Source organism: Symphodus melops (genome assembly GCF_947650265.1).
Source record: "Symphodus melops genome assembly, chromosome: 21".
In the NCBI taxonomy this organism is placed as follows: Eukaryota; Metazoa; Chordata; class Actinopteri; order Labriformes; family Labridae; genus Symphodus; species Symphodus melops.
In genome coordinates, this window is record NC_136711.1 from 14892617 (window position 1) to 14917633 (window position 25017).

General features: G+C 43.4%; 2 protein-coding genes across 2 annotated transcripts in view; one reads left to right on the forward strand and one right to left on the reverse strand.

Annotated features, from left to right (window-relative positions):
* Nucleotides 1-25017, forward strand: part of zranb1a (zinc finger, RAN-binding domain containing 1a) — a 61909-nt gene that overhangs the window by 16100 nt on the left and 20792 nt on the right. The window lies entirely within an intron of this gene.
* On the reverse strand, nucleotides 8673-24023 carry fam53b (family with sequence similarity 53 member B). Its single transcript, XM_079334335.1, has 5 exons — nucleotides 23802-24023; nucleotides 17243-17477; nucleotides 16372-16432; nucleotides 13582-14327; nucleotides 8673-9792 (listed from the first exon to the last, which is right to left on the reverse strand). The coding sequence occupies exons 2-5, from the start codon at nucleotides 17330-17332 to the stop codon at nucleotides 9457-9459; spliced, it is 1233 nt and encodes a 410-aa protein (XP_079190461.1). The 5' UTR covers nucleotides 17333-17477; nucleotides 23802-24023; the 3' UTR covers nucleotides 8673-9456.

Consider the following 25017-nt stretch of genomic DNA (forward strand, 5'->3'; position numbering starts at 1 on the left):
ATGTTAATAAATAAGTTAGTGAGCAGTAAAATAATTTTTGTGTGTTCTACCTGCAACATGACACAGCTGTGTATATTTATAACAACATTTAGCTCCCAAACCAGACAAAAATCAGCCATGAGACTGGGGTAAATTAGAACTTGGTACTTTGGTACTAAATAGATTTTAAGAACTTAGTACTTTGAACAAATTTTTATGATTGTAAGTAGTGTATATATGACTGTAATGTTGTTGCCACTCCTTCCCTTAACTAAACACATGAACAATCTTAATAAAGTCCTGGAGTGGGGGAGTAGTCGTTAATGACAGAAGTATCTGAATAAAGCTATTTTTCAAGTTTTGAAAACTTTTAAAAACATTCGTCTCTCTTTATTTGCCAATTTGTCTGACCCGCTGTCACAGAAGCCGCCGTTTCTTATGAAAAAAAGGTCAAGGTCATGAAGCCCTGGGGAAAATAATGCCTTGTATCTGGTTGAAACTGGAATTTATATCTGAGCGGATTTGTTAAAAAAAACAAAAATGGCTGGGAAATGGGAAGTGAGCTGGTCTGAGGGATGATAAATGCAGAACCCAGCTGAGTGTGATAAATTACGCTTGTGCTCGAGCTCATGTTCCCCTCTCTGTAAACAAAACTGAATCATGCGCTCCATCATCACAGTGAATAATCACAAATCCACAACTGCTTATCTTTATTTACTTCACTGTAAGCCGGCTCTTCTGGGGATTGCGTTGTCATTCTTGCGTAGTTAATTGCCACCCATTAGACATGCGTTCATTCGAGTTTCCACAGTGAAGTTAAATAAGACGAGGAGAAGGGTAAAAAAAAAATTGGTTATCGGGCTTTAGTTTGCCAGCTGGATCGTTAAGGTCTCTGGAAGTGGGGCGCAAAACAAACGATTCCCCATTGCTGCCCCCGAGGTTTCAGTGCACTGAACAGATTCATCAAGAACAAAAGCCCATTGCCAAGTGATTCATTGAGGTCTTTCTGGTTCACTTCACCATTAGCTGACACAAGCTTGAATGTTATTGGGCAATTAAAGGTAATGAAAAGCTGAGAAGTGTTATGAAACTGTGCTGGAGCTGCTTGTGCCACTCCTCTTTCTGATTGGGAAATACATATTAATGTACATGGCAAAGTGCTAGCAGCTGGTTTTCCATTTTGTCCAACAGCTTACACATTGTTTTACTTGCTGTTTTGTCCATTATACTGCCTGTTGGCCTCGTGTGCAGCTATTAAACATGATTCTAACTACTCTCGTATGAATTCACTTGGCTTTAACCAAGTTATTTTCGTGCAATAACTCTGAGGGCTGTAGGCCTCAGTTTTCGGTGACTCCTCCAGGTTCATCCTCACTAGGTGTTAAACAAAGAGACACACACACACAACTCGCAGCACACTCATAGCCACACCTTTAGGATTGCACTGAGGTCATCCACCCGTTTCACACAAGTTACAAATTAGCAGCAGTTTAACCTCTACGTGCCGTGATGATCCATAAACAGAGATATCCCTCCCTGCGAACAGCACATTGATTCCTTCTCTGTGACCGCAGACTGTTAAGCAAGATTACCTTTCAAATAATAGAGCTGACCTCATTTCAGGAGAGACATGTCTGGGCATGTATGACCTCACTGACACGGGACAGTATTGACAGACTTAATATACTCTCAAATCCTTGGCTTGACTGAAGCTGTTAATGTGGTTGTTTTCAAGTTGGTGGTTATAGCACCTTTGTTTTTTTTTTAAAAGTCCCATTATTGATTGACTTGCGCTAAAGTTGACACATTTACAGTATGTCTGAAGAGATAAGGCGCTTAGCTTTCGCCGTTTCATTTTTCTAGTCGAGCATGATCAAGATTAAAATAAAAAGAGAGAGACGTTGAAATATTCAATTAATAAAACACTGACATCTTGCGAAGGGAAGTTACTTTATTTTGAAACTAGAAGCAACTGCAAAGGCTTGTCAAAAATGTTAAGGGTCTTTGTCATGTTTCAGTTCCTCCACTTACACACTGACTCTGCAATAGTGTAACACTGGTGTCCCTGTGTGTGACTTCACATTGTGTGTCGGTGTTGCTGAAGCGTGAGCTGCACGTGTAAAAACACATTGGGAGCCTCCATACACACACACACACACACACACACACACACACACACACACACACACACACACACACACACACACACACACACACACACACACACACACATTGGAACCTTCTTACGTCTTTGTTACTGCATCATATGGCAGATCAGGGGTGGAACAGCTTGACCCCTCCATTCTGCCATCTTGCATTACACATTGCAGTCGAGGTGTAACGGGGGCGTTAATATCCAGCCTTAAACTGGCAGTCTGTAAACGCCATTACTCTTTTAAAGAAACCTTTTTCATCATTATAAATATATACATTTTTGTCATGTTACAAAGTTAAAATCATGAAAGGACTGCTGAAAGAGGACACATTAAAGCCCTTTTAAAACAGTCTCCTGTGGTCTCAATGAAACATCTGTGCTTTGGTCAAAATATAACATGAATCAAGCACTAGAGGAGGTTTGTGACCCTGTAGAAACCAGCTCTCTCAGGACGCTCTGTTTTGGTGTGCGTGTCTCTTTAAATACAATAAGCCCCCCTCCTGACTTATTCTGGTCGACATCGCTCTTCTGTAGCGAGAATAAAAATGGCAGACCTGCATAAACGTTTTGCTCAAGGCTGGAGGTGAAGTACATGGTTGGAGATATCAGGGGAGGGGAGGGGAGGGGATTTTCTTACCAGAATCCAACTTGTGATGTCAAGAGAGAAATTTTGTAACTGAGCAATTTACTCTGTGTGGTAAAACTTATGCAGACCACAAGCAAAGGACTGGATGGATCTATTTCAAATTTTGTGGGTCGATAGAAATTCAGGTTACCTAAATAAATGTTCTGAAACAATGTAAAAGTAAATTGTTCACAATATGTCTCCTTTTAGTACCAAAATAAAAATGGGAAACATATTTACAGTTTGTAAAAGTAAAGTTCTTCTGCTGTACGACAAAAGCACAAACTTGGGTGAAGGCACCACAGGATTTTCTTGGTTGAATACTTACTTGCCTTAAGGTATATTTGTGCTCCTCAGAGGAGGAATTGTAAAAATAAAATAAAATAAAATTTAAAAAAATCCCTGTTTCAGTTTAGTCTAGTGCTTGGCATTTATGCTATCTATCTGACTTCTTTCTTCTTTTTTTCTGGGCCTTTTTATGTCTTAATTGTAGAGAGAGGACAGAGGACATACACTGAGGACAGAAATTAGGGGAATATCATGCAGGAAAGAAGCTAGAGGTCGGATTTGAACCCGGACTTCCCACTTCGGGGATTAAAGCCTTTCTACATGGGGCATGTGTGTTATCTTAGACTAAAACATTATTTACAGAATATATATGTAACATATGTATCTTTCAAATGTCCTTACTTTGAACTACTTGATTGGTGTCATTGTAACTGTCTATTTGCAACATCAGCTTCTGCTGTCGAACTGCAACATGATTCCGACTGAGAGACTGTCTCTCCTGAAGCAACCTCAGCTTATTAGGCTGATCTTATTTTCGTCTTATGTTGACACCGCGGGGATGCACAGGCTCCGTTGAATGTGTCATGCGTAAGGAGACGAACACATGCTGCACACAACTCTTCAGCCTCTAAAGCAGACATTCTCCTATTGGCTTAATTTGTACAGATTATTTGTGAAATGTTTTGCTCTGTGTGTGTGTGTGTGTGTGTGTGTGTGTGTGTGTGTGTGTGTGTGTGTGTGTGTGCCACAGAAGTGATTGAGTGAAGCTGTAGAAACTGTTGGAATGGTTATGAAATGAAAATAAAGTCATCTATTTTTAGAATCCAGGCCTCTGGATATCGTTCTACTTTCTGCACACACACTGCTGCACTGTGCTTCAGAGCCAACATTGGTGCATATGTATGTCATGTGTTTGGTTAAGTGTTCCTCTTAGGTACTGCTGCTTTCATATCGCACCTGAATTTACCCACCTTAACGACTGCCAGCTGTGTGCTACCTAGAAGTTTCATCTTTGCTCATTTTACTCTTCCTGTTTGACAGGAAGCAGCGAGTCAGCTGATCAGACAACGCCGCACAGCCCGAAACGCTGTGTTATCTGTGGAAACATGCACTTGTTTTGACAGCAGTCGGTTATTTGTCCCCTCCCTACCCGGTCCATGTGGAGGCCCTCTTTTCTTACCCACCAAGCCACACGGTTTCCCCACATTTCATCACTCTCCTTCCCTTGTGGGCAGCAGTGCCAACGGCGCTCGGTGGCGTGGGAGGGCTGTGAAACTTCAGAAGTCGTTTGGTTTGGAGCAGAGCCTTGCATTTCCACCCTTTAACCCCCCCTTCCCCATGTCACCCCCCCCATCCCCCAGAACTTCTGACCTCAACTCCACCCCACTCCTCCCCTCAAGAGTCTTCACAAGCGCTCTGAGAAGCGTCTCGGCTCACACACAGAGCAGTCTGTACTCGGCTGACATGGTCACAGCCGTCACAGCCCCCCCTCAGGGGACACGACCTCCTGCTCAACTGCCCACTAAAGCCTCAGAGGGTCTCGCTCCCCAGACACAAAGCATGACCCCATGATGTCAGTCCATGAGCGTGTGCGTGTGTATAATCCAGGAGAAAGGGTGCTCGTATGTCAGCGTGCAGGGTAAACTAACTGTCCTGCTCTGCTAAAGGTTCTGAAGGCTTACAGCTGACCTCAATTTAAAAGCTCTCTGTCTGTGTAGGGGCACTCTCCTCTGAAGGTTTCCAGTTACCTTCTGTAAAAGCCAAAGCGTTCACACTGTATATCCCATAAATCTGTCGCTGAAGGGACATTTCTTGGTTCAAACTATTCGACTTGAAAAGGCATGTAGGTCCTTCACACGTCTCAGACTGTTCTCGCTAATACAGAACACTGGTTAAAAAGCCAGTCGTACCTCGAGTTACTATTTGTGTTTAAGTCCTGCACGATCTCATTGAAGTGTGAAGGTGGGATTCAAGATGTCAATTTACATCAAATCCCAAAGTGCACAGATTAAGGGCTACTGCAAAGAAAAAAATAACCCAGCATTTAGTTTCTCTTTGTTTTCTTTTTTTCTAATAGTAGACCTTTAGACAACACTCGCAAAACTGGAAATGTTTTGTGGCAAGCTACGACTGCTGACTTGTTTTTCACCCCAACCACATTTGAGCTGCCAAGCAGGGGGAGGCAGGCACCGAACCCAAGAACTTGTTTAAGCAGAGTTTCATGGTCGCTTTTGTTTATTAGAAAAGTTGAAAAAAGAAATTCTGTTTTTGTAAGGAGGAAAAAACTGAAAAAAAAACTTCAAGAGATTTCCTATTAAATGACAATATAACGGTCTAATCCTGAAAACAGTGTTTTTTAAATAATGGGGATTATTGCTCTTTAAAGGGGACTGACTGTTGTGGCACCAATCCTTTCCAAACCACGTTCTTTTTTTAAGTTGCTGTTGACGTTTGAGCTAAACCTTAGCAACACAATAAGAGGCTGAGTTTGGCTAACTTTATCCTCGAACACATTCACGTCCTGTCACTTTAAATGTGAAGTTCTTCTTGTGTTTAGTGGTAGTTGGCCAACCTTGCCTTAAAACCAAACTGGGAATGATTTGGAAGCAATGGACGATGAATAAAAGGAACTGTAGTTTGAGAATTATCAGTTGAACTTTTTGTTTAAAAGGCAGTGATAGAAGCTGAAAAGCCCAAAATGATCTCTGAGGAAACATCTGATTCTTTTCAGCGCTGTGACACGACTCATCATTAGAGCCTATCAGACTGTTCATAACCTCTAACATCAGTTGAAGAGCGACCACCACCCTGTTGTATGAGCGCTGGTGGGGGTTGTGGACGAGTGTGGTGCAGAACTTTGGCACGGCACGCCCCTCCTGTCGTACTCGTATCTGCTGGGAGAACACAGCCTCCTTTCACTTCTGTCACTCGGCTGATTAAAGGCGTGGGGCCCTCCGTGTGTCAGTCTGCCACACAGCACGTTTACAAGGGCTCTGTTGACTTGACACAGTTCCTCTTCGACTCATTAACCGAAAAGAGCTAAAGAATCAGTCTGAATGTAGCCACAGGGAGATCTGTGATGGAGTAAATATGACTTTACAATGCAGGCACAAAGATTTGCATGCAACACAATAAAACTCAGAACATTTACATGAAAATTGAATGGCTTTGTGAGCGGCGCTTAATCCCACAGTTATACTGTTGATTATATTTGTGAGATAGTATAGCTGTGTTTGATTTATGGTCAAAAGGCTCAATCTCGCCAACAGCCACGTATCAGCCCTTCTGAGGACACAGACTGCTTCAATCCCTGACACATTCTTTTATCATCACCCCCCCCCCCCCCCCAACTTCTTACTATATTTCCTTTTCTTCCTCTCTCCCTTCTGTCATTCTTGAATCCTCCATTACCTCCCAGAATCACTGGTTAGTTATTACCATTCCTTAATCCTGTCTTACTTCATATTTTAGGATTTACACCCATTATTTTTCAAATGCATGTTCATATAAACGAACAAATACAAACACCCCAAACAATATTTTCTAGAAGTAATGTCGTTGTTCATTTGATTTCATTTTCAGTGCGTTTCTTGTTTGCATGGGGTTTATCTTTCGTGACCTTTTCTTCAGCATGTAGGGATGGTTGTTCGGCGCGATGGTGGCTTGTGCTCCGGCTCGTCAAATGTCATCACCGCTCATCATCACCATTTCATTTTTAGTATTAGCACGCTGTGCTTGCAAATGATGTGAAACTGCCTGCTGTCTGCCTCCGCCGGTTACCCCTTCGTGTTTTCAGAACATGTGGTTACGCACCGAATTTACTTCTCTGATATGCAAGTTTAACACGACACATATTTTACACTGCAGGTTATTGATGTCTTTTTGACAAAGCACAGACATCAGATGACTTAGTACATGCAAGTACTGGAACATTTCTCTAATAATGACACCAACAAGGACTCAATAAAAATCCCAACCATCCCTGTTAGTGTTATCTCTTTTTAGTTCATTTATTGGGCCCACAATTGGGAGATTTTTAGTGCTACTCGTGTTTGTTTCTGAGTGGATTTTTGTACTGTTGATATCTGTATTGTCCTGTTGGTGTGTTAATTATTTCAGGACTTTATCAGGGAATGTTTAGCACTTGTCATATTTGTCACATAGTCCAGAACTTTTATTGTTTTTGCGACAAAAAGTAACGAAAAAAAAAGAAAAGATAATTCAAATGATCTTTAAAATTTTCACTTTGACTCCTCTTCCCAAAGTGGCACCCAAACCCTTTCCAAGAATGACCTGCACTGTTCGCCGTTTGAACAAACAGGCCGGCCTTTTCTTTTTTTTGCCATCATGCAGAATCAGTGAATCAACAAGTGAATGACAGAATAGTTCTGAAGGTTTTTGCACAGGCACCAGAGTTGGGGAGGGGGAGCAGACAAACAGAGCAGCAGAAGCCCTGACACATGGCCCACATTCACAGCCGCCTCCCACGTCACTGTGCTCCTCAGAGAAAAAGCCCCTTTTGTTTCTCAGTGCAGGGTGGGAGGGAGGGAGGAAGGTCTATGGGGTGAAGCACCGCTCTGCTCCAACCACTCCACCCGTCCTTCAATAAAGAAACAAAAAAAAAAAAAGAAAAGAAGCAGGGACCGGACTTCCCACCCCTGCCCGGTGTCCTCCTCACTCCCTGTCCCCGCTTCAGCACACAAACACAGGCTCATCAGGACAGCCACGACTACGCCTGTGATTGTCTTCCTGCTTCTTAATTGGGTCAGTCTGTATTGTTGCATTAAAGATGTCTCAAACAATGACCTGTTAATACATGGGCTCTACTAATAGCAGTAATTTATTTCATTCAGTTAATTCACCCCAATAAAAGTTGCACAGTAAGGTCGTGTATTCAAATGTGAGCAGATTTCATCACTGCGGAGTACTTGCATTATATTTGATGTTAACATAAATATTACAGACATTGAGGGCACTGGAGGCGCACACGTTCATGTACAGAGGCTGTAGTCCTACAGCCGGGCGGCCCAGGTTCAAATCTGACCTTCGTCTCCTTTCCTGCAAGTTATTACCAACGAGTGTGGCTAAATTCTGGAAATTTCCAAGTTGGAAACTTTCCATGGAATGTAAAGGGAATTAATGGGAAATTATGGGAATAAACAAGGAATTTACTAAATTGAAGGTTGGCCCCTTAACAGGGAACTTAAATATAGTTCGGGGAAATGTATTTTAGCATAATCTTTCCCAAGCTTAAAGGCACGGTTGGTAATTTTCTCCAGATACACTTTTTAAGATTTTGGTTGAAATTGTCTTTAGGTCCTGACAGTAATTAATAACTCACGCACTCTGAAAAAAATTTAAAAAAATAAAAAATCATCATCTGTAGCAGTTGTAAACGCGTAAAAACTTCGACCAATGTCGGCATTCTGTAAAAGTTGTATGAACCAATCAAGCCTTTCTACCCCGTGCATGTATACGTCAAAGCATGAGCTGAAATCCACGGCTGGACCAATGGCGCTAGAGCATGTAATTGAGGGGCGTGGCTTTTAAGGGAGCATAGAGGGGAGGGGGTGAGTGGTAAGAATCACAGATTTATCTTCAAGGAAAGACGCTGAAATGACGTGATTTCAAATGACACATTGAAAACTGTGTTTTATTCATATAGAAATATGCTCATGTTTTACATAACTTTGTAGTTACAAATAGTAAAAAGAAAAGAATATTAACGCTGTTAGCATCACAGAGCTTCTCTCGAACAAAACAGGAGCATAGATCTCTGAGAGAAGCCTGATGTTAATGTATGAAATGATAACTCGATACACTTTACAGGCTGTGTGTGCGTGCAGCTTGTTGCTCAGTTAAGAGTGTAAGAGGGCTTTGCTAAAGGAAGGAGTCTCCATTTCTGTCCATCATGTACCAACGTCTGACTGAAGGAGGTCAGAGTGACGAGTCGTGTTTTAGTGCAGAGAACTTAAACAAACCTGCTGTGAATTCTCTTCAAATGTAGCACAATGAAGGTCATCAGGGTTACACAGAAATGTTAAAGACCCCAGTGTCTGAGCCAAATTTAAAAAACGTATTTTTTTTAATATATATATATTTATATATATCAGTGATGTCATCTTTGTCTGAATCCATCCTTCTTACTTTTCTTGATCTCCTGAGACATAGTTCAGATTCCCACAGAGCTGGGAAGGAGTTCCTAACTACACAAAGTTCCCCAGAATGGACTTTATGACATCCAAGACTCGGCCCAGTCCGTCCTTGAGAGAGAAAAAAAAAAAAAACAAGTGCTGGATTGCTTATGGCATTAGCTTTCCACTTGCTTTGTCCTTAAGACTATCAGTACTGTTCACGTGGTGATCAACTTTAAGTCCGCTACATTAACTCAAGAGGAAGACGGTCCAGCTCAGTTCCTCTCAATTTGCTCAATGTCCAGCTCGCCTCCCAGCTGGTACACATCCTTCCTCATGCTACAAAGCCCCGCCCACAGAGGCTCACTATCCTTCCCGTTGGTCGTCCCGGGCGTGAGGTCGCCGTAGTCTGTGGAGCTCCAGCCCGCCTCCTCTATGGTGGGGTCTGTCGTCGCGTCTCCGCTGATCTGGCCCTCTTTGGTCTGAGTTTGAACATCCAATTCGTTTGAGTAGTCGGTGAGGCTCCTGAGAGTAGATGCGATCTGGTTGGACTCGCAGACGTCCTCTCCTGTGATTCCAGGGCAGCTGAGACTGTGGAAATTCTGAAGTTTCTGTAAAAGGAAATAGAAAGAATAGGGAACATGATTTTTTTTCAGCAGCATATTTCTCAAGAAAAAAAAAACAAACAAACATTAAACTTTTTTTTTTTTTTAATCATTGGTGGTATAGGAGACCGAAGCTCGTCTCCATGGTGATGGCATATTTGGTAACAACAATCAAAACACATTTCCTGTATTTTGGACTGTGACCTATGTCCTAACTAGGGCACGAAAAACTAGAGGCATTCAGCCTTTATAAAAAAAACAACCCTTCTACTGTACTCAAACCATGTGTCAGTGAGGTCAGAGCTGGACACCGGGCAAAATAAAGAATCTAAAAAAAAAAAGAATACATTTTTGTAGTATAAATTTAGCTCGTCTCACATACTGCAGCAACTGGTAGTTGGACGAGTGAGACTAAGCGGTCTGATCCCAGGCAGAGAGTGGCCAAATAACCCGCAGGCAGACATCACTCACGTAAGCCTTTTGACTCTGCTGGCCTCTCACTGGCACCGCACAATGAACACATACATCTGGGAAAAGTTCCTCAGGCATACCCACATGTGCCAGCACTGCTGCAGGCGAGTCCTGTGACAGCTGTGTGCACTGGAGTTTTGGGGGGGGGGTCTTTATGACAGGCTTATCCAGCTAATGTGGAGGAGGCAGGACAGCTGCCTCCTGCCTCACCGTTGCAGAGAGACGCAGGAGAATAAGGCCTCTGTGAAAGCTCCCGTCACTTGTGTGCTTACGTAACACCTAACCGGGCGGAGCGGGCTTGTTCGAGACGCAGCTCACAGCCGTGACTAAAATCGATAAAGGTTAAAGATGAAGCGACGTTGATTCATTCTGATCAAGTAAGTGGTCCAATTAAGAAAATGAAGACAAATGTCCACTTCAGGTTTTAACAGTGCAAAGTGTCTAAAGTCTACCTGAAAAAACATCACATCAGAGAGTCACATTAAAAGATGTTTGCATAATGTAAACCGGTCATAAGAAATACATATTAAAGCATGTGAACTGCACTAAAAAACACTGAACAGACGAGACTGGTGAGAATGTCTTTGATTCTCCCGTCATACACAAAAAGAATTAGACAACTTCCTTATTTTGATTTTTTTATCGTTAAAGTAATCAGGGTCAATCATCAACTCTACTTATATTTGTTGAGGACAAACAGGAGTTTCCATCCATTACTAAAAATGCTAAATTTGTTCATGTGGTCTCCATTTTTTGCGGGTCAATGTTTCATTAGTGGACCAACAAAGTGGTCAGAGCTCGGATTAAAGACAGAGATGAAATGTCACGTTATGTTGAAGTTATGATCCGGGTCTGTGACCTGACGTCGGTGAGAAAGGTCTCTGCTCGGAGCAGCGGCAGTAGATCAAATGAGGCCCTGCTGTTTTTCTTGGCTCTGGTGGACGCGGGTACATTTGTCAGCACTGGGCCGGTGTCACATTGCTGTCTCCTGCATTAGCACTTGAGTCTCAACCATCAAGCTTCTGGCCCAGACTATGAGAGCAAACTGATAAGACTGGACTGTATTATATACATTTAAAAAAAAGGTTCCACCGACTTTAAAGTGAACATATTAGGCTAACCTGAGTTTCCATCAACCGACAAAATTTGAAATAAATCCATCCAGTCCTTTGTTTGTGGTCAGTTTAAGTCCACACAGAGGAAAATGCTCCTTTTCAAATTTCCTAAGTTTGTGACATCACAAGTCCCCTCCCCTCTCCTGGTATCTCCACCCATGGACTTCACCTCCAGCCTAGAGCAAAACTGGCAGCCATTTTTAATGTCTCTACAGAGGAGTGATGTCTACTGGGAAAACTCAGGGGGGGTCTCAGAGTATTTAAAGAGACACACACCAAAACAGAGCGTCCTGAGAGAGCTGGTTTCTACGGGGTCACAAACCTCTAGTGCTTGATCCATGTTATATTTTGAACCAAGCACAGCACAGATGTTTCATTCAGAGCACAGGGGACTGTTTGAAAAGGTGAAAAAGGGGGATAATATTTCCTTTTTAAACTACACCAAATATAGCTCACGCAGGGGAAGAGCTCCAGACAGAGAAAACCTTCAAACAACATTACAATAAGAGTCATGATGACTAAGTGCTGCTCGTGTCCACGGACGTCCGCCTCCATCGTCCCCGCAGAACAAAATTGAGAAGAGAGCAGAAAGTCTCCTCATCCACACTGACCTTGACTCTCTCCGTCAATAAAAGCTGATCGATAGCTCATGAGGCCCAGTTGTGGCAGCAATCCACCCACTGAGCTGAATTTACAGAAATCAATATCTCTTTAACCAACACGCATCTCCCCGGTGCGACGATCCATAACCTCTGCCACAGCTGCTCCACTTCCTGACAGTCATGGAGCCGTAGTGGGCCGCGTTTCTTCCCGAGTAAACTACACCGCTACGAGTGAGTGTTTGAGGACACTTTGGAGACACACTAAGCACTGTGAGCGATCTTTGAACAGAAAGGTGACTTTGAATACTGATGGGCTGAAACATTCGATGCAAAGTAAAGCCGTGGAGGATGATGAGCAGCACGTTTTTTTTTTTTAGTCTAGCAGCAGGAGAACACCTTTGTCACTGTGATTTCCTCATGACTCACAGCAACTCAAGGACGAGTCAGTAAATTAGTTTTTTTTTTTTATAAATCAGGGGGAAAAAACCCAGAATATTCCACAAGTTCCCAAAGATGTAAGTTAATGTTTTTAGACATCAACGCAACCCTGAACCCAACACAACTCTCAACCTTTTTGAAGCTAGAGTTAGCCAAACAGAAGAACAGAGAACACAATACACAGACCGCATGACACACAACCAGAGCTAACAATCAGCAGCTCTTCTGTAAAAATATTGTCAGAGGCCTCGCCTGAGGCGCTCTTCTTCACGCTGACCTTGTTCCTGTTTGGAGAGTGTGTGGCGTCTGCTTGTCGTGACACAGCGGCACCGTTTGTTAAGACACAACTGAACTCTGTGTGACTTCCTCCGAGGGGGGCAGAGCTCCAGTCCATGTTTGTGTGAAATGTTACTACGCCTGTCAGATTTGTTGTTTGACAAGATTGAAAGGAAAAAAAAAAAAGAAGAAAAAAAAACACCTACCAGGATGTCAGATTACTGTTCACATGGTTGACTTAGAGACAATAATCAGCACAGGGCACCGACTCTCATAAGATCAGTTCTATAATAAAATCAAGCTTATTTCGATCTGATGACTGACTGTTAAAATGAATCAAAACTTTCCACATTAAAAAAAAAAAAACTAAATTTTTTTGCTTCGTTTTCTTTATTTCAGGTGCCAAAACAACACGCGCCCACTTTAAAGGACTTTCACCCTGAACGGGCCCGCATGGATGGTCGGACGCATGGGCGGCCGCCGTTTAACGACAGTGTCTGCGGGAAAACACTTTGAGGTGTGCTGAGGGAGAACAGACACAATGGCGTGACCTTCTTTTGGAAGGGTTTGTTTATCCAACATGGGAAGGAACAAATTGCCACAGCAGCAGAATATAACCAGCTAATGTTCACGAGCCTGGTGGAGCTGAGCGGAGGTTTCCAGACTCTTTCCTGAGGGCTCTGGTCTCATGCTCCAGACTCATAAGAGGTCCAGGTTATAAATAAAAACCCTACAATAGCTTCTGATTGATCTTAATGCCATGTCCAAGTGCAGAATTAAATGATTTCTGTACACCATTTATATGACGTGTTGTATAAATGGCAGAGATTGGAGCGTTTTATCGGACTATGTTATCCTAATTAAATGTGCTATTTGATCAATGAAATACTAACCTGTGTCATCTTTGCCAGGTCCAAAGAAGGCCTCTGTGTGTCAGCAGGTCGTCTGCGCTTCACGCCGATCTTCTTGTCGTTGAGGACACAAGGCTGCGAGCGACTTCTAGCGAGCCCCCCCTGCCCGCCGCGGCGCTCCAGCTCTGGAGTGGAGTCCGGGGAGCTGCTTGGCGACGGGCCGCGATGCTCGGGGAGGCAGATCTGTTCGTGAGAGAGGTAGAGGGGCTGCTCTGGGGTCTCCGAGGAGAAGGGCGTCAGGCTGGAGAAGGCGGAGGAGCAAGGGGGACGCTGTGCAAAGGAGGGCAACTCGAGGGTGTTGGAGCGGGTCGGGAGGCTGAAGCTGGAGCTGCGCTGCATAGCCGGGAAGCCCAGAGTAGAGTTGGCGCCGGCGCCGCCGCGCTGGACGCTGCCTCCGCTGTGGCACCTCCTCTTCTCCACCGTCGTCCACACGCGAGAGCCTTGAGGCCGCCAGGTGGAGCGGCAGCCGCCCAGCTCGTCCGAGCAAGACAGGGACCTGCACTGCCGCTTGCTGGGGGGGGCAGTAGAGTGCGAGGAAGCCGCCTCGGTCAGGTTTAGATCCTGCAACAAGCTGGTGATTGTGCTCGAGGTGGAGCCGACATCCCAATCCCAGTGGGCGGAAGACTTGTGCACCTCCGGCAGGACGTCCCACAGGCTCTCCAGGCTGGTCCCAACTGGCCTCTGCTGTATGGAGCAGCTGTGACCCACCTCGTGCCAGCGGCTCGTCTCTGCAAGGAAACGACCACATACATCTGAACAAAAAGCCTTTGAACAAAAAGACAAGATCCACCCGACATAAAAAAAATAAAATAATCAACACAACTATTCAAAGAAATGATTGCACACCAAGACTCCTGAGGTCTGAAATAAGCTTAAATGATCAATTTGATTGGTTGTTGTTTTATGTATTACAACATCTTAAAAGCTAAGTTATTCAATATATTAATAACTTGTAGCTGTGGAAAATATGAGCATTGTATCTGTATGTGCAAACTCAATCCTAATTGGTGTGCTGCTTTTTGATCTGCACTTCCTGTTTCAAGTGAAGTTTCAGCACCAAGACAAACCACCGTGCATGCCGAATGGGTGAATGTTGCACGTATCAAAACGAGACCTCCAGCATGAGACTGTAAATCCTGCTGAGACATCACTTTAGAGAACCTCCCTTCATTTGTTTCCATCAGTAGAGACCTCATAATGACAGCTTGAGGGGCGTCGTTGGATTTGTTTTTTTATAAACGTCCAGGATGTAAGGTTTATACATGCGCCATTGTTGGTATTTAAAACTTTTTTTTTTTTTTTGAAGAACAATTCTGAGAAGCAATCGTCCCAAATGTATAGAGAAAAAGGTTCTATAGTAATGAGAGGTTTAGTTCAACCTCAACAAACATAACAACCCTGACAATGCTCCAGTGTGGGTCAGTGCGTTGATGCCAGCATGTGTACTTTGTATTGACACTACTCACTGCTTTGCGTAATTGACACTAAAAATAAACCCAGTCCCCCAGGCGCTGCTTTAGTGTCACAGTCTGTAAGCACAGCTTATTGGGAAAGGAAACAGAGCTCAATGTCTAACTGGCTCGATATCAAACCTCATGTCTGCTGAAGTTGATCTTGATAGCATGTCAATGACCCATCATAAACAGCAGGCTGAAGCTAACCGTGTTGTTGTTGTTGTTGTTGAGCCTGGATCCATTATTTGCCATCACTGATAAACTCCATTACAGAGCCAGGAAAAGCACCTGTTATTACCACAACAGAAACTCCCTTCAAATCACTGAATGGGTCAGCCAACTGAACTGGTCAGTCAACTCTGAGTCAGATACCAAACATCGAAGCCACTGCCCACCCCTGGTATGCAAAAAGTCTATTCTTCTCCGCTGGAGATAAAATCCCCAAAATACCATCTACAGTACACGGGTAGGGTGAGGAACAAAGGGCAGTGTTAACAACACCTACTGCGACTGATGTGTTCTGCCAAGTGACTCGAGGACAGGCTGCCATTTAATCTGACAAAGCAAAGACTGGAAAGGCACTTACTCATCCTGCTGGGTAAACTAAGGTTATGTCCCTTCACAGTCCGATCCAAATTTCAACTTAAGGACAACGTGCCTGCAAACTTTGCACACATGGGAGAGAGCGATGAGACGCCAGCCAATGATAAGCCGCGTAGACAACGCAGTCATTAACGCACATTCATCTTGGCGGACACACCTGTCGGACGTGTTCCACATAATGCTGCGTGACTGCAGACCAGATGCAGCAGCGGCTGGCTTGCTGCCTGTAATTTCTCAGAAATGTTACAAAAAGACAGGCAGCGGCGAACAACTGCTGTCGCCCCCCAAAAACCACGTGGCAAAGCTGCAGCAGACCTTTGTATGTACAACCTTACTATGATTATGGAACTTAACGTCGACGCCAATGGTCGAGAAAAAAATAAAATAAAGTGTAAGATGTGACATTGATCCCTCATATGTTTCTTTACTGTATTATAGACAGCAAAAGGTAGATATACATTTAATCTAGGAACTCATCAGCTGTTATCGGACAAACATACAGCCCATTGAGGCGACGTATAAAGAGGTCATAGTTTGTGCAACACGTCTGTGTTAGCCCATTGTACACCGCCCAAATCCAAGAAATATGCATCAACTTGTAAAAGAACAGTTCTATATCTTGCAGTGTTTAACTTGATTCCCCACAAGTTTTACTGCACAGTTGCTACTTTTTTCTACTATTCTTATAGTGAAATGAGAGATTGCACACTCTTACCCATGAGTCCACAAGAGAAAAGTGCAGTCCCCTGGGTCATGGTCTGTGCCTGGAACTGGAACTGCAGAAATGAAAGCGATCAGGTCAGCTGCCAGTTCCCAGAAAAAAACGCCATAACACATAAAAGTAGGTTCTGACAATAACAATTTCACAAGGATAAAAACCTTCCCTTAGAAAGTCAAAGTCTGCCCTTGAATAAATAGTCCAAGAGGTGAATGCTTTTAACGTAATGTTTGGCTGATAGGGCGCTTCGTGTGACACATCAACAGAGAATTCCACCATAATTGCCTCTGACTGACACTCGGCCTTACATAAATGATGACTATTCCAAAAAGACAAACACAGCGCACATTAGGAAGGGGGCTTTCCTCCCTCTGTGCTGGCAGAGAGAAGCCGTCTACTGCATGTGTGCCGATTAGAAAATGAGTCAAACACCCTGTTGTCATTTAGAGTCAAATAAATGGAACATGGGGGACTGAAAGAATAAAAACAGACGACGAACGCCCTGCTGATAACAGTCGGCAGCTATTATGATGCAAGTATTGGTAGCTGTAGAATAAACATCCCTTTTTACTTATGTTTAACGTCCAAATATTTCAGTTGACATCACTTCCTCGGGGGAAACGTGTGAATTTCCTACAAATCTGACTCGGGGGGGGGGGGGGGGGGGGGAGTTAAAGTTTGAGCTCCTATTAAAAGATGAATGAAAACAGGGGAGTATAAAAAGAGAACTGGCACAAGTTTCTGGATTGAGGGCAACACGATTAACGCCTATTGGCAAGGCTGCATGTAAAAATACTAAACGCACAAAAATGCTTACACAAGCAGGAGGGGAAAAAAAAAAAAAAAAAAAAAAAAAGAATCCTCTCACCTGACCCAAATCTGTATTTTTCGAGGTTACATCGTCGACGCCCTTCTTTTCCAGTGTTTTCTTGAATATGATCACCATTTCAACACACATCCTTGTCCCAAGTGGTTCCAGTGAGGGCAGGAAAAGCTGGCGGCCATCTTGGCAGGCGCAGTTGGAGTGGGTCGGTTTTCTTCGTCGAGCTTATGACGGCAGGCCCAGACTCCCGCAGGAATGTTCTTCACTCTTCAGCCCGATCCTGAGTGGACACACAGAGATGAGCACGGGATTAGAATGCAGTACATTTCTGACATTCTGCGAACCATATAAGCGGAGCGCAACCCAGCTGGATTGGGGGAGAAAAAGATCCTCCCGGGTTTAGACCCTGAAAGACGCTGTTGATGAAGACACAAAAAAAAGCTCTCCGTTAGGTTCATGGAGGGCGAAGGCTGGATTCACAGCACTTACAAAAGGATTCTTCTCCCAAACACAAAAAGCACTACTTTCACATGCAGGAGCTTTTAGGATCAAACGTTCGCTCCATATACGTCTCACGGCTTCATCTGATCGGAGTTTTGAAGCCATGAGAAGGAGACCGAGCTGCTTTGTGTTTTTAGAAATGTTCTGGACAATCTTGGTGGTTTGAGTCATTTCACGCCATTTTAACCAAACTGTAAAGAGCTAGTGCACTCCATGATGGAGTTAGTTACAAACCTAAGAGGGACCTGTCCACCTAAAGCTGTGAGGATACGATAACAATAACAATACTACATTAGTTTTATTCAGCGCTTTTTTTTTGGTTCCATTTATCCCCCTGGGGCAATTAGCGCACCAAGCGTTCAACTGCATACACCCCGACAGAGCAGGGGGGGCAATTCAGTGTCAAGTGTCTTGCCCAAGGACACATCGGACATGTTGCTCGCAGGGAGCTGGGGATCGAACCCTCAACCTTTCGGTTGAGAGACGATGACTCTACCCACTGAGCCACAGCCGCTTTTCTAAATACTCACTCGCTAAACTATCAATGTAAGGGGGGGGGGGGGGTGGGACTCAGCTGTGATGTTGAAGAGGGGAGTTTTTAAAGGTTTCTTGAAGGAAGTGTGTCGGGGAGTGAAAAGTCGCACCTTTGGTAGATTTCACTGTTAAACCTTAAAAGCACATGTCGACAATGTTTGGTGCACAAAGTGTTTGGAATCTGAAGACCCTCTGGCACTTCTGCAAACCTGCTCAAACGTGGACGATTAAACAGAACACTCAGAAAGAGGAGGAGGATGGGGTTTGGTGGTTTTGACAGACTCCTTTAATGCTCATTTTGAGCCGCCGCCGCCTCGGTTGCACCTACTCCTCCTGTAAAAGTTCACTTCCGCGAGGCCTTATCAGCAAAACATGAACCCTACGCCGCCTTGTTTTGTTCAAGCCTATCCATGTGGAGGATTATCAGTCATCCAAGTGAGCAAGTTCCCTTCACAGCGTTCCACACTTGGAGCGCACGGAGAAAAGGGAATAGAGTCAAAGTCAAAAGTTGTGTAATTGAATACTCGGGGGTTTGGCCAAGAATAGCTGACCTTGCGGTTATCAAAACAACCCTCCTTGCATTAGTGCTGCGGCACAGTTACAGTCAAACAGCTGATTGGCCACAGATGTAAATCTCGGTGGTGAACGTTACAGAGAGTTCTCACTAACCAGGTAGGGGAATTATAAAACACAGTGCGTGTGACGCAAGATGGTGAGAGGACGCCGGCGAGGTCAGTGGAGGTGGGGGGGGGGGTCCATCTGTTTGGATGACAGAACAACGGTCAGCACCCAAAAAAAAAAAAAAGGGGGGGGGGGGGGGGGCCACAAAAAGATACAGTGTACGTGGGACAAAAGAGGGCCCTGTGCAGAAGATGAGACACCGTGGGAAACAAAAGAGACGACATCAGAGGTTGAGGGCGGTTGGGTTGGGTGGAGTGTGTGTGCGTGCGTGCGTGCGTGTGTGTGTGTGTGTGTGTGTGTGATTACAGAGGGACAGCAGCATCACAAGACCCTGAGGGAGCTAATACACACAAGGAGGAGGAGGAGGTGTTTGCATTGAGGAGCATATGATTTCCATTACTAACACTTATCACGTCAGGAAAACAACTTAAACACAAGAGGGGGGGTGGACGGCGGCGTTTGATAAAAGAGGTTTTGAGGGACTTCTTTGGCCGCAAATGAAAAAAAAAGAAAAAAGGACTGTTTAACCACACCAATCTGTGTTTCACAGCAGAGGTATCGAGGGAACTTTCTAGGGTAGAGGAAGCAGTTGTTTGTGCCCCCTTTAATGTCTCAGTGATGGATGCAGATGAGAAAAAAAGAAAAAAAAAACCGATCAAATCCTTAAAGTCAACAAAGCTAAACGAAAAGGAGAGTGTGGGATATTATTTCCTGAGAAGGATGGAAAACTGCAGCCTTAAAACTCTGGACTGTAAACAACATCGAGAGACCAACACATTTGATCATCTTTCTCATGTTAAGGTTCTGTATCCCGTAAATCAGTTACGAGTGCTTTAAATGGGCGAGGTTTATGACATAATTATAAACATTCCTCAGCTCCATGACATAAGTTGAACGTACAATTAGAAAAGACAGGCTTAGCTCCACAGCCTTTGAAAAGCATGCTTGACAGTTTGTGAATAGAAAACACGTCAAGAAGGAAAGCCTGCTTTTTTTTTCTTCTTGTCTGGACAAAGCTGTAAAGCACATTAAAGCTCGACTTTAAAAAAATAAATAAATAAAAAAAAAAAAAAAAAAAAGGCGTAATGGTGCACCCGCCTCTAAAGTGAACGCTGTGTTCAAAGATGCAGATGACGCTTTCATTTGCCAAAACAGTCCATCTTGAATGTCACCGAAAAAGGAGAGAAACCCCCCCCCCTCCCTCCTCGCGTCAAAACCCCAAATCAACTCCATAATGATGCCTCTGTTATCTGGAATCAGTGGGAGCCTCTATGCTTCTGCAGCCCGATAGCTCTTTATCTGGACTGGGGCAGCAGCCACCGTGACAACTGAGAAGTCTAATCTCCGAGAAGGGGAAGGAACGTCGCACGGCGTTTCCCCTCAGACATGGCTTTTTATGTCAGAAAGTCTGCAGTGACAGCGGCCTGCGTCTGTCTTTTGGACGGGCTGATGGGACGCCGCACACATCCTTTGTGGTCGCACGAGAGGCTTTCAAGCGTCGCTGCATCGGGCTGTCGGAAATAGCGAGCTATCGCACGGCCTTAAAAAAAAAAGAGCGCACGATAGGATGAGGGAGGGAAACCACAACGTAGATTGGGTCAAGAGCAAAGCGGAGGTCTTGCTTTTACAGAGACAGTTCAGAGGCATGTGCAGAACTTGCTCTGTTTCGACACAGGAGTTCATTTATAGAGGATTGCGAAGAAGTCTCCAGAAAGAATATAAACTGTCAGCTAAGCTATTAAAAAAAAAAAAAAAAGGCGTCTAAAATGTGGTCACCCATTAAAGCTGTGTTTCCCAATTAGAGCATCTTTTCCATACATTGCTCAGACTGTAATCCCACTGGTTAGGCCAACATTACATAAGGATTTGGCAGCTTTGTGTCTGACTGACAATTAGAGCTAATACTAATCCATTTTGGAGGCCTTGGACAGCTGGTGGAAAAACAACACTGTTTGATATCATTCTTCAAACTTGTATCAGCTGCTGAGCGATGCAACTATAGATTTAATGTGTGCACTTTAAAAGGTTATCATCACACAAGCCTATTTAAAAAGGTTTGCATGGAAGCTAGTAGTCGAACGCAGGACAAAACCACACGTAATAAGCTTTGAGGTTCATGATTTACATTTTCAGGCATCCTTCTTTGACGTTTGAATGGCAGTCAGATCCGTTTCCCCTCTCTGAAACAATCTTAGGATTGTGACCGTCTTTGTAATCCGAGCATCTGCTGAGCACCTGAGAGTCTTCGATGACCCAACTTCAGGGATTTGTGCAATTCTTCTTTACTGTACCACTAGTAGAAGGAATGCTGGGTAAAATTATTAGAAAAAAATAAATTAAAAAAAAAGTTTAGCCGTCTGAAAAAACTTGTTCCCCCTCCATGATCTATTAGCATAAATCTTTGGGTGTCGTAGTTTGCACAGGATCCATACTTTGACTCTGCAGGTCGTCATGTAATGAAGGTGGGTGTGTGTTGACAGAGCATGTCATAAATAGCAGACAGACACGGCTCATGAAGGCCTGTTGATTAAAGGAAAGATTAGCAAACCAGTTCTGATTTGGCTGCAGCTCGGTGCATCATTTTCACAGTGAATACCCGACGTTTTTAACACCACAAACTTTCACTTTTTCCTTTCTTTTTTTTTGGGGGGGGGGGGGGTTATTAATTAATTGCCACACAGGGCAGGTGCCACCACGTTTCGCCACGGCTGCCTGACTCAAAAGAAAAATGTAGGAAAACTCTTTGTATGCCGCCGGCTAGCCCACAGCTGTCTGCATGTTCACAGAAATTAGAGCGATGTCAAACAGGAGGCACACTCTACATTTAAAGCAGCTCGTGAATTGTCAGAAATAAGCATGGCTGCTTAGCTTCAATAGTTGGTTATCAGGCTCAGTAGAGGGCCTGGGGTACAGCCAAGGTCTCACAAGCATGCAGCTGCCCACTTACCATAAACACAAAGGCTCAGCATGGCTATGCATGGCAGCCAAGGAGGCCTACGTTTTCAAGCAGGCCTGCTGTTTAATTATCTCATACAGAATCCCTCGCACTGTATACATTTAGTCCGGAACAAGAGCTTTTGTCGAGCGCTGTAATCGAGGCTTTTAAACACACCTGTCCGAGTGGGGAGAAACGCAGTCCACTTGAATGCTAAAATCTTAAACTCTTTGAATTACAAAGAAACATATCTCGATCTTGCAGCAAAACAGCGTCGCCTGATGTGATTGGGAGAAGAAGAAGAAGAAGAAGAAGAAGAAGAAGAAAAAAAGTCACATTAAGTAGACACAACCTTGTAAAATGTAAAGCCAAATTACAAATGGAGGGGAAAGAGGCTTCTTGAGTTTCATATGCAGGAATTCATCCATCCCCCAACACTGACCATATACGCACTCATGAAAAGACTTGTTAAAGGCAGGGAACTACTTTTTTTTGTCCTCAGATAAGAGTATAGTCGAAGTCATAACACTGACTTTACAATGCACAGGAACACAGAAAGCCTTGTAGTTTTAAAAATATTCTAACATGTAAATCATCCAACTCTGATAGGAAGCCTCTTTAGTACTTCAGCTAAAGCTTTTTTTTTTTTTTGGATGAGTTTGCCAACCCTCCAGGTGGATGGCTCTCAGTTTCAGAGGGGGGGGGGGCAGCTCTGAAAACTGAGCTTACCCAAGTAACCAGCACAAACAGTCCCTTAAACCTCCTTTTTTCCAAAATCCCTCATGAAAGGGAAATGAGTTTGGCAAAGAAAGTGGTGTGACAGGAGCTCACAGAATGTTACACGCAGGCTTCAGAGCAAACAGGATTTTTGAACTCAGCAAGAAGGGCCACAAGGAGCTGATGTGAAGAATAAAAATATACTATGCACATCAGTTGAATTATACTTTCACAATCAAAGTCCCCTTGTAAACTCGTAATTTATGCATGTTTAAGCCACTAGTGGATTTTAAGCAGCACAGACTCATGGTAAGGGGGACACACTGACCAGTTCAGGTTTAACAAGCTGTTTGTGTTTATGATCCCACAGAGCACAAACGTGCAGCATCTGCTGGATTGTGTGTCAGCCAGCCTCCTCTTTATACCTGAGGGGAAGTTTAGCAAGATGAAGATAAAGACGACATTCCTCAGCAACGACACAAACTGTAACATTCAATACAGAGAGGATGCAATGACACGGCCAGCCCACCAAACAATGTGGTTTCAGGTATAAAATGCATGCCCTCGTTATCAATTAAAACAGTCTAAACTCAGTACAAACAGCACTGACCTCTCCTGCCATGCATGGGTGAAAAAAAAAATCCCACTTTGAGATCAGAGTGTTTGTGCTTCAAAGCCAATTCACATAAAATGCTTTTGATCCCAGGAAGGTATTTTTTGCTTTGCCAACTAATCTGTCTCGAGTTTAGACAAACAGGTCAAGCTTACTTTTTGGGGCTTTTATAGACGATCTTTGGATGATTCGGACATTCAAAAAAAAAAAAAGTGCAACTCCAAGTGATATATTTTTAAGATGACATGTTCTAACAAGTTTTGGTTTCACATCAAATAATTGACATTTCTCTCCGTCAACCTCCCCTTATTTCATCATAATTGTGTCTTTGTCTGCCATTTGAATAGCATAAACTAAGTAATACAAGAGGAATTAAGCAGCTTTTTTTATGAAAGTAATACCACCAGACGAGACAGGAGGGACAAAGCCAAGGCTGTAACCATGAGGGGAAAAGTTGCTACAAGCTAACTAATTGGAGCTGTTTGACATTAAAAAGTCACTGAAAAATCAAGTCACATACTTCCAAAAAGACACGGGAGAAGCACACTTCCCACTTCGTAAAAACCAGTTTATACATCTGAAGTGAGCTTGCAACAAAAACTTATTATTAGACTACAACTCACAAGCATTGCGGTGAGCGCCTCGGAAATCCAACAACAACACCACCACCACCGGGTTGCTAGTTAGTTTCGCTGGATCATGTTGACTTCTTTTTCCTTTTTAGCAGACAAGGCAGGAAGTCAAGCGAGCAGGTCACTTCACGTCCTGCTCCGAGCAGCTCCTGCAAACTACAACATTTACCCCAGTGCTCTACTGTCCAAGATTGCACGCTAATGAGCCTGTGACAACATACATGGACGATGCCACTTTTTGACAACGGGAGAGGGGTATACGCTAAGTTACGTACACCTCTTTAGCTTCTAGTTTAAGGTTAACCTTTAATGTTATGTCTCTTATTTAATATTTGTGTCGCAGCAAAAAGATAACTTGTGTGAATTCATTTATTTACTATCGACAAATGACGAACTTTTGTATAAACGTCCACCCCCCCATTCGTGTAACTAGTGGTCGGATCCACCCTGCTGTAATGAAAAGTAATCAAAGTTTTGAGCTGTGCATATAGAGACAAGGTATTTTCACAATATACAGTGGTGTAACGTGATAACTTGCCATCTGTGTGGCCTTCAGAGCAAGATTCAGGAAGACAGAGAGGATCTATGATATATTTATACTGATTGTTCCCCCTCACTGAATTTCACTTCCAGTACAATAAGGATCTTTGGGGGAAAAACTATATTATGAACAGATGTCCTTGTTTCCAAGATGTAAAATATGGCGCTATCATGATGTGAATCAGATGCAATATGTTTTCATTTAAAGGGTTCTGGGTTTGTTGACTATATATATGTTATTATACACATTTAGCAACAAGTGCTCACATGTTCCTCTGTAAATTATTACTATACTTTAACATCTGGATTACCTTGAATCTGTCCAACAAGCAGAGCTTTGAGTGTATTTTTCTGATTCATTCTAATTTATTAAACCCAGAAGCCCAAAAGAACAAGCAGCGAAGAAAAAAGTTAGAATTAAAGAGAGGCTTCTGTTGTTATTATTATGTGTAGCAACTTGCTACCCATTGTATTTTTTAACACAGATAGAGTCAAAGCCTTAAACATTTCCTAACAGCTAAACATCTAATTTAATCATGGCAAAAACTTCACACAACAGTAGGTGAACTTGTTTTTGAAACATTCACAAAAGCTGGACGGGAGAAAAAAAAGTTTAAACATATTTTGTCATTCCTATCAAATTACTTCATAAGCAGGATTTTTTAGT

Bases quoted from the DNA above. Each gene is read 5' to 3' on its own strand.
- fam53b (XM_079334335.1), bottom strand. From the start codon at position 17,332: ATGTGTGTTGAAATGGTGATCATATTCAAGAAAACACTGGAAAAGAAG. The intron at 14,328-16,371 runs GTAAGAGTGTGC...GTTTCCTTGCAG, and splicing joins TTTCTCTTGTGGACTCATGG to AGACGAGCCGCTGGCACGAG. The intron at 9,793-13,581 runs GTTAGTATTTCA...TTCCTTTTACAG, and splicing joins ACCTGGCAAAGATGACACAG to AAACTTCAGAATTTCCACAG.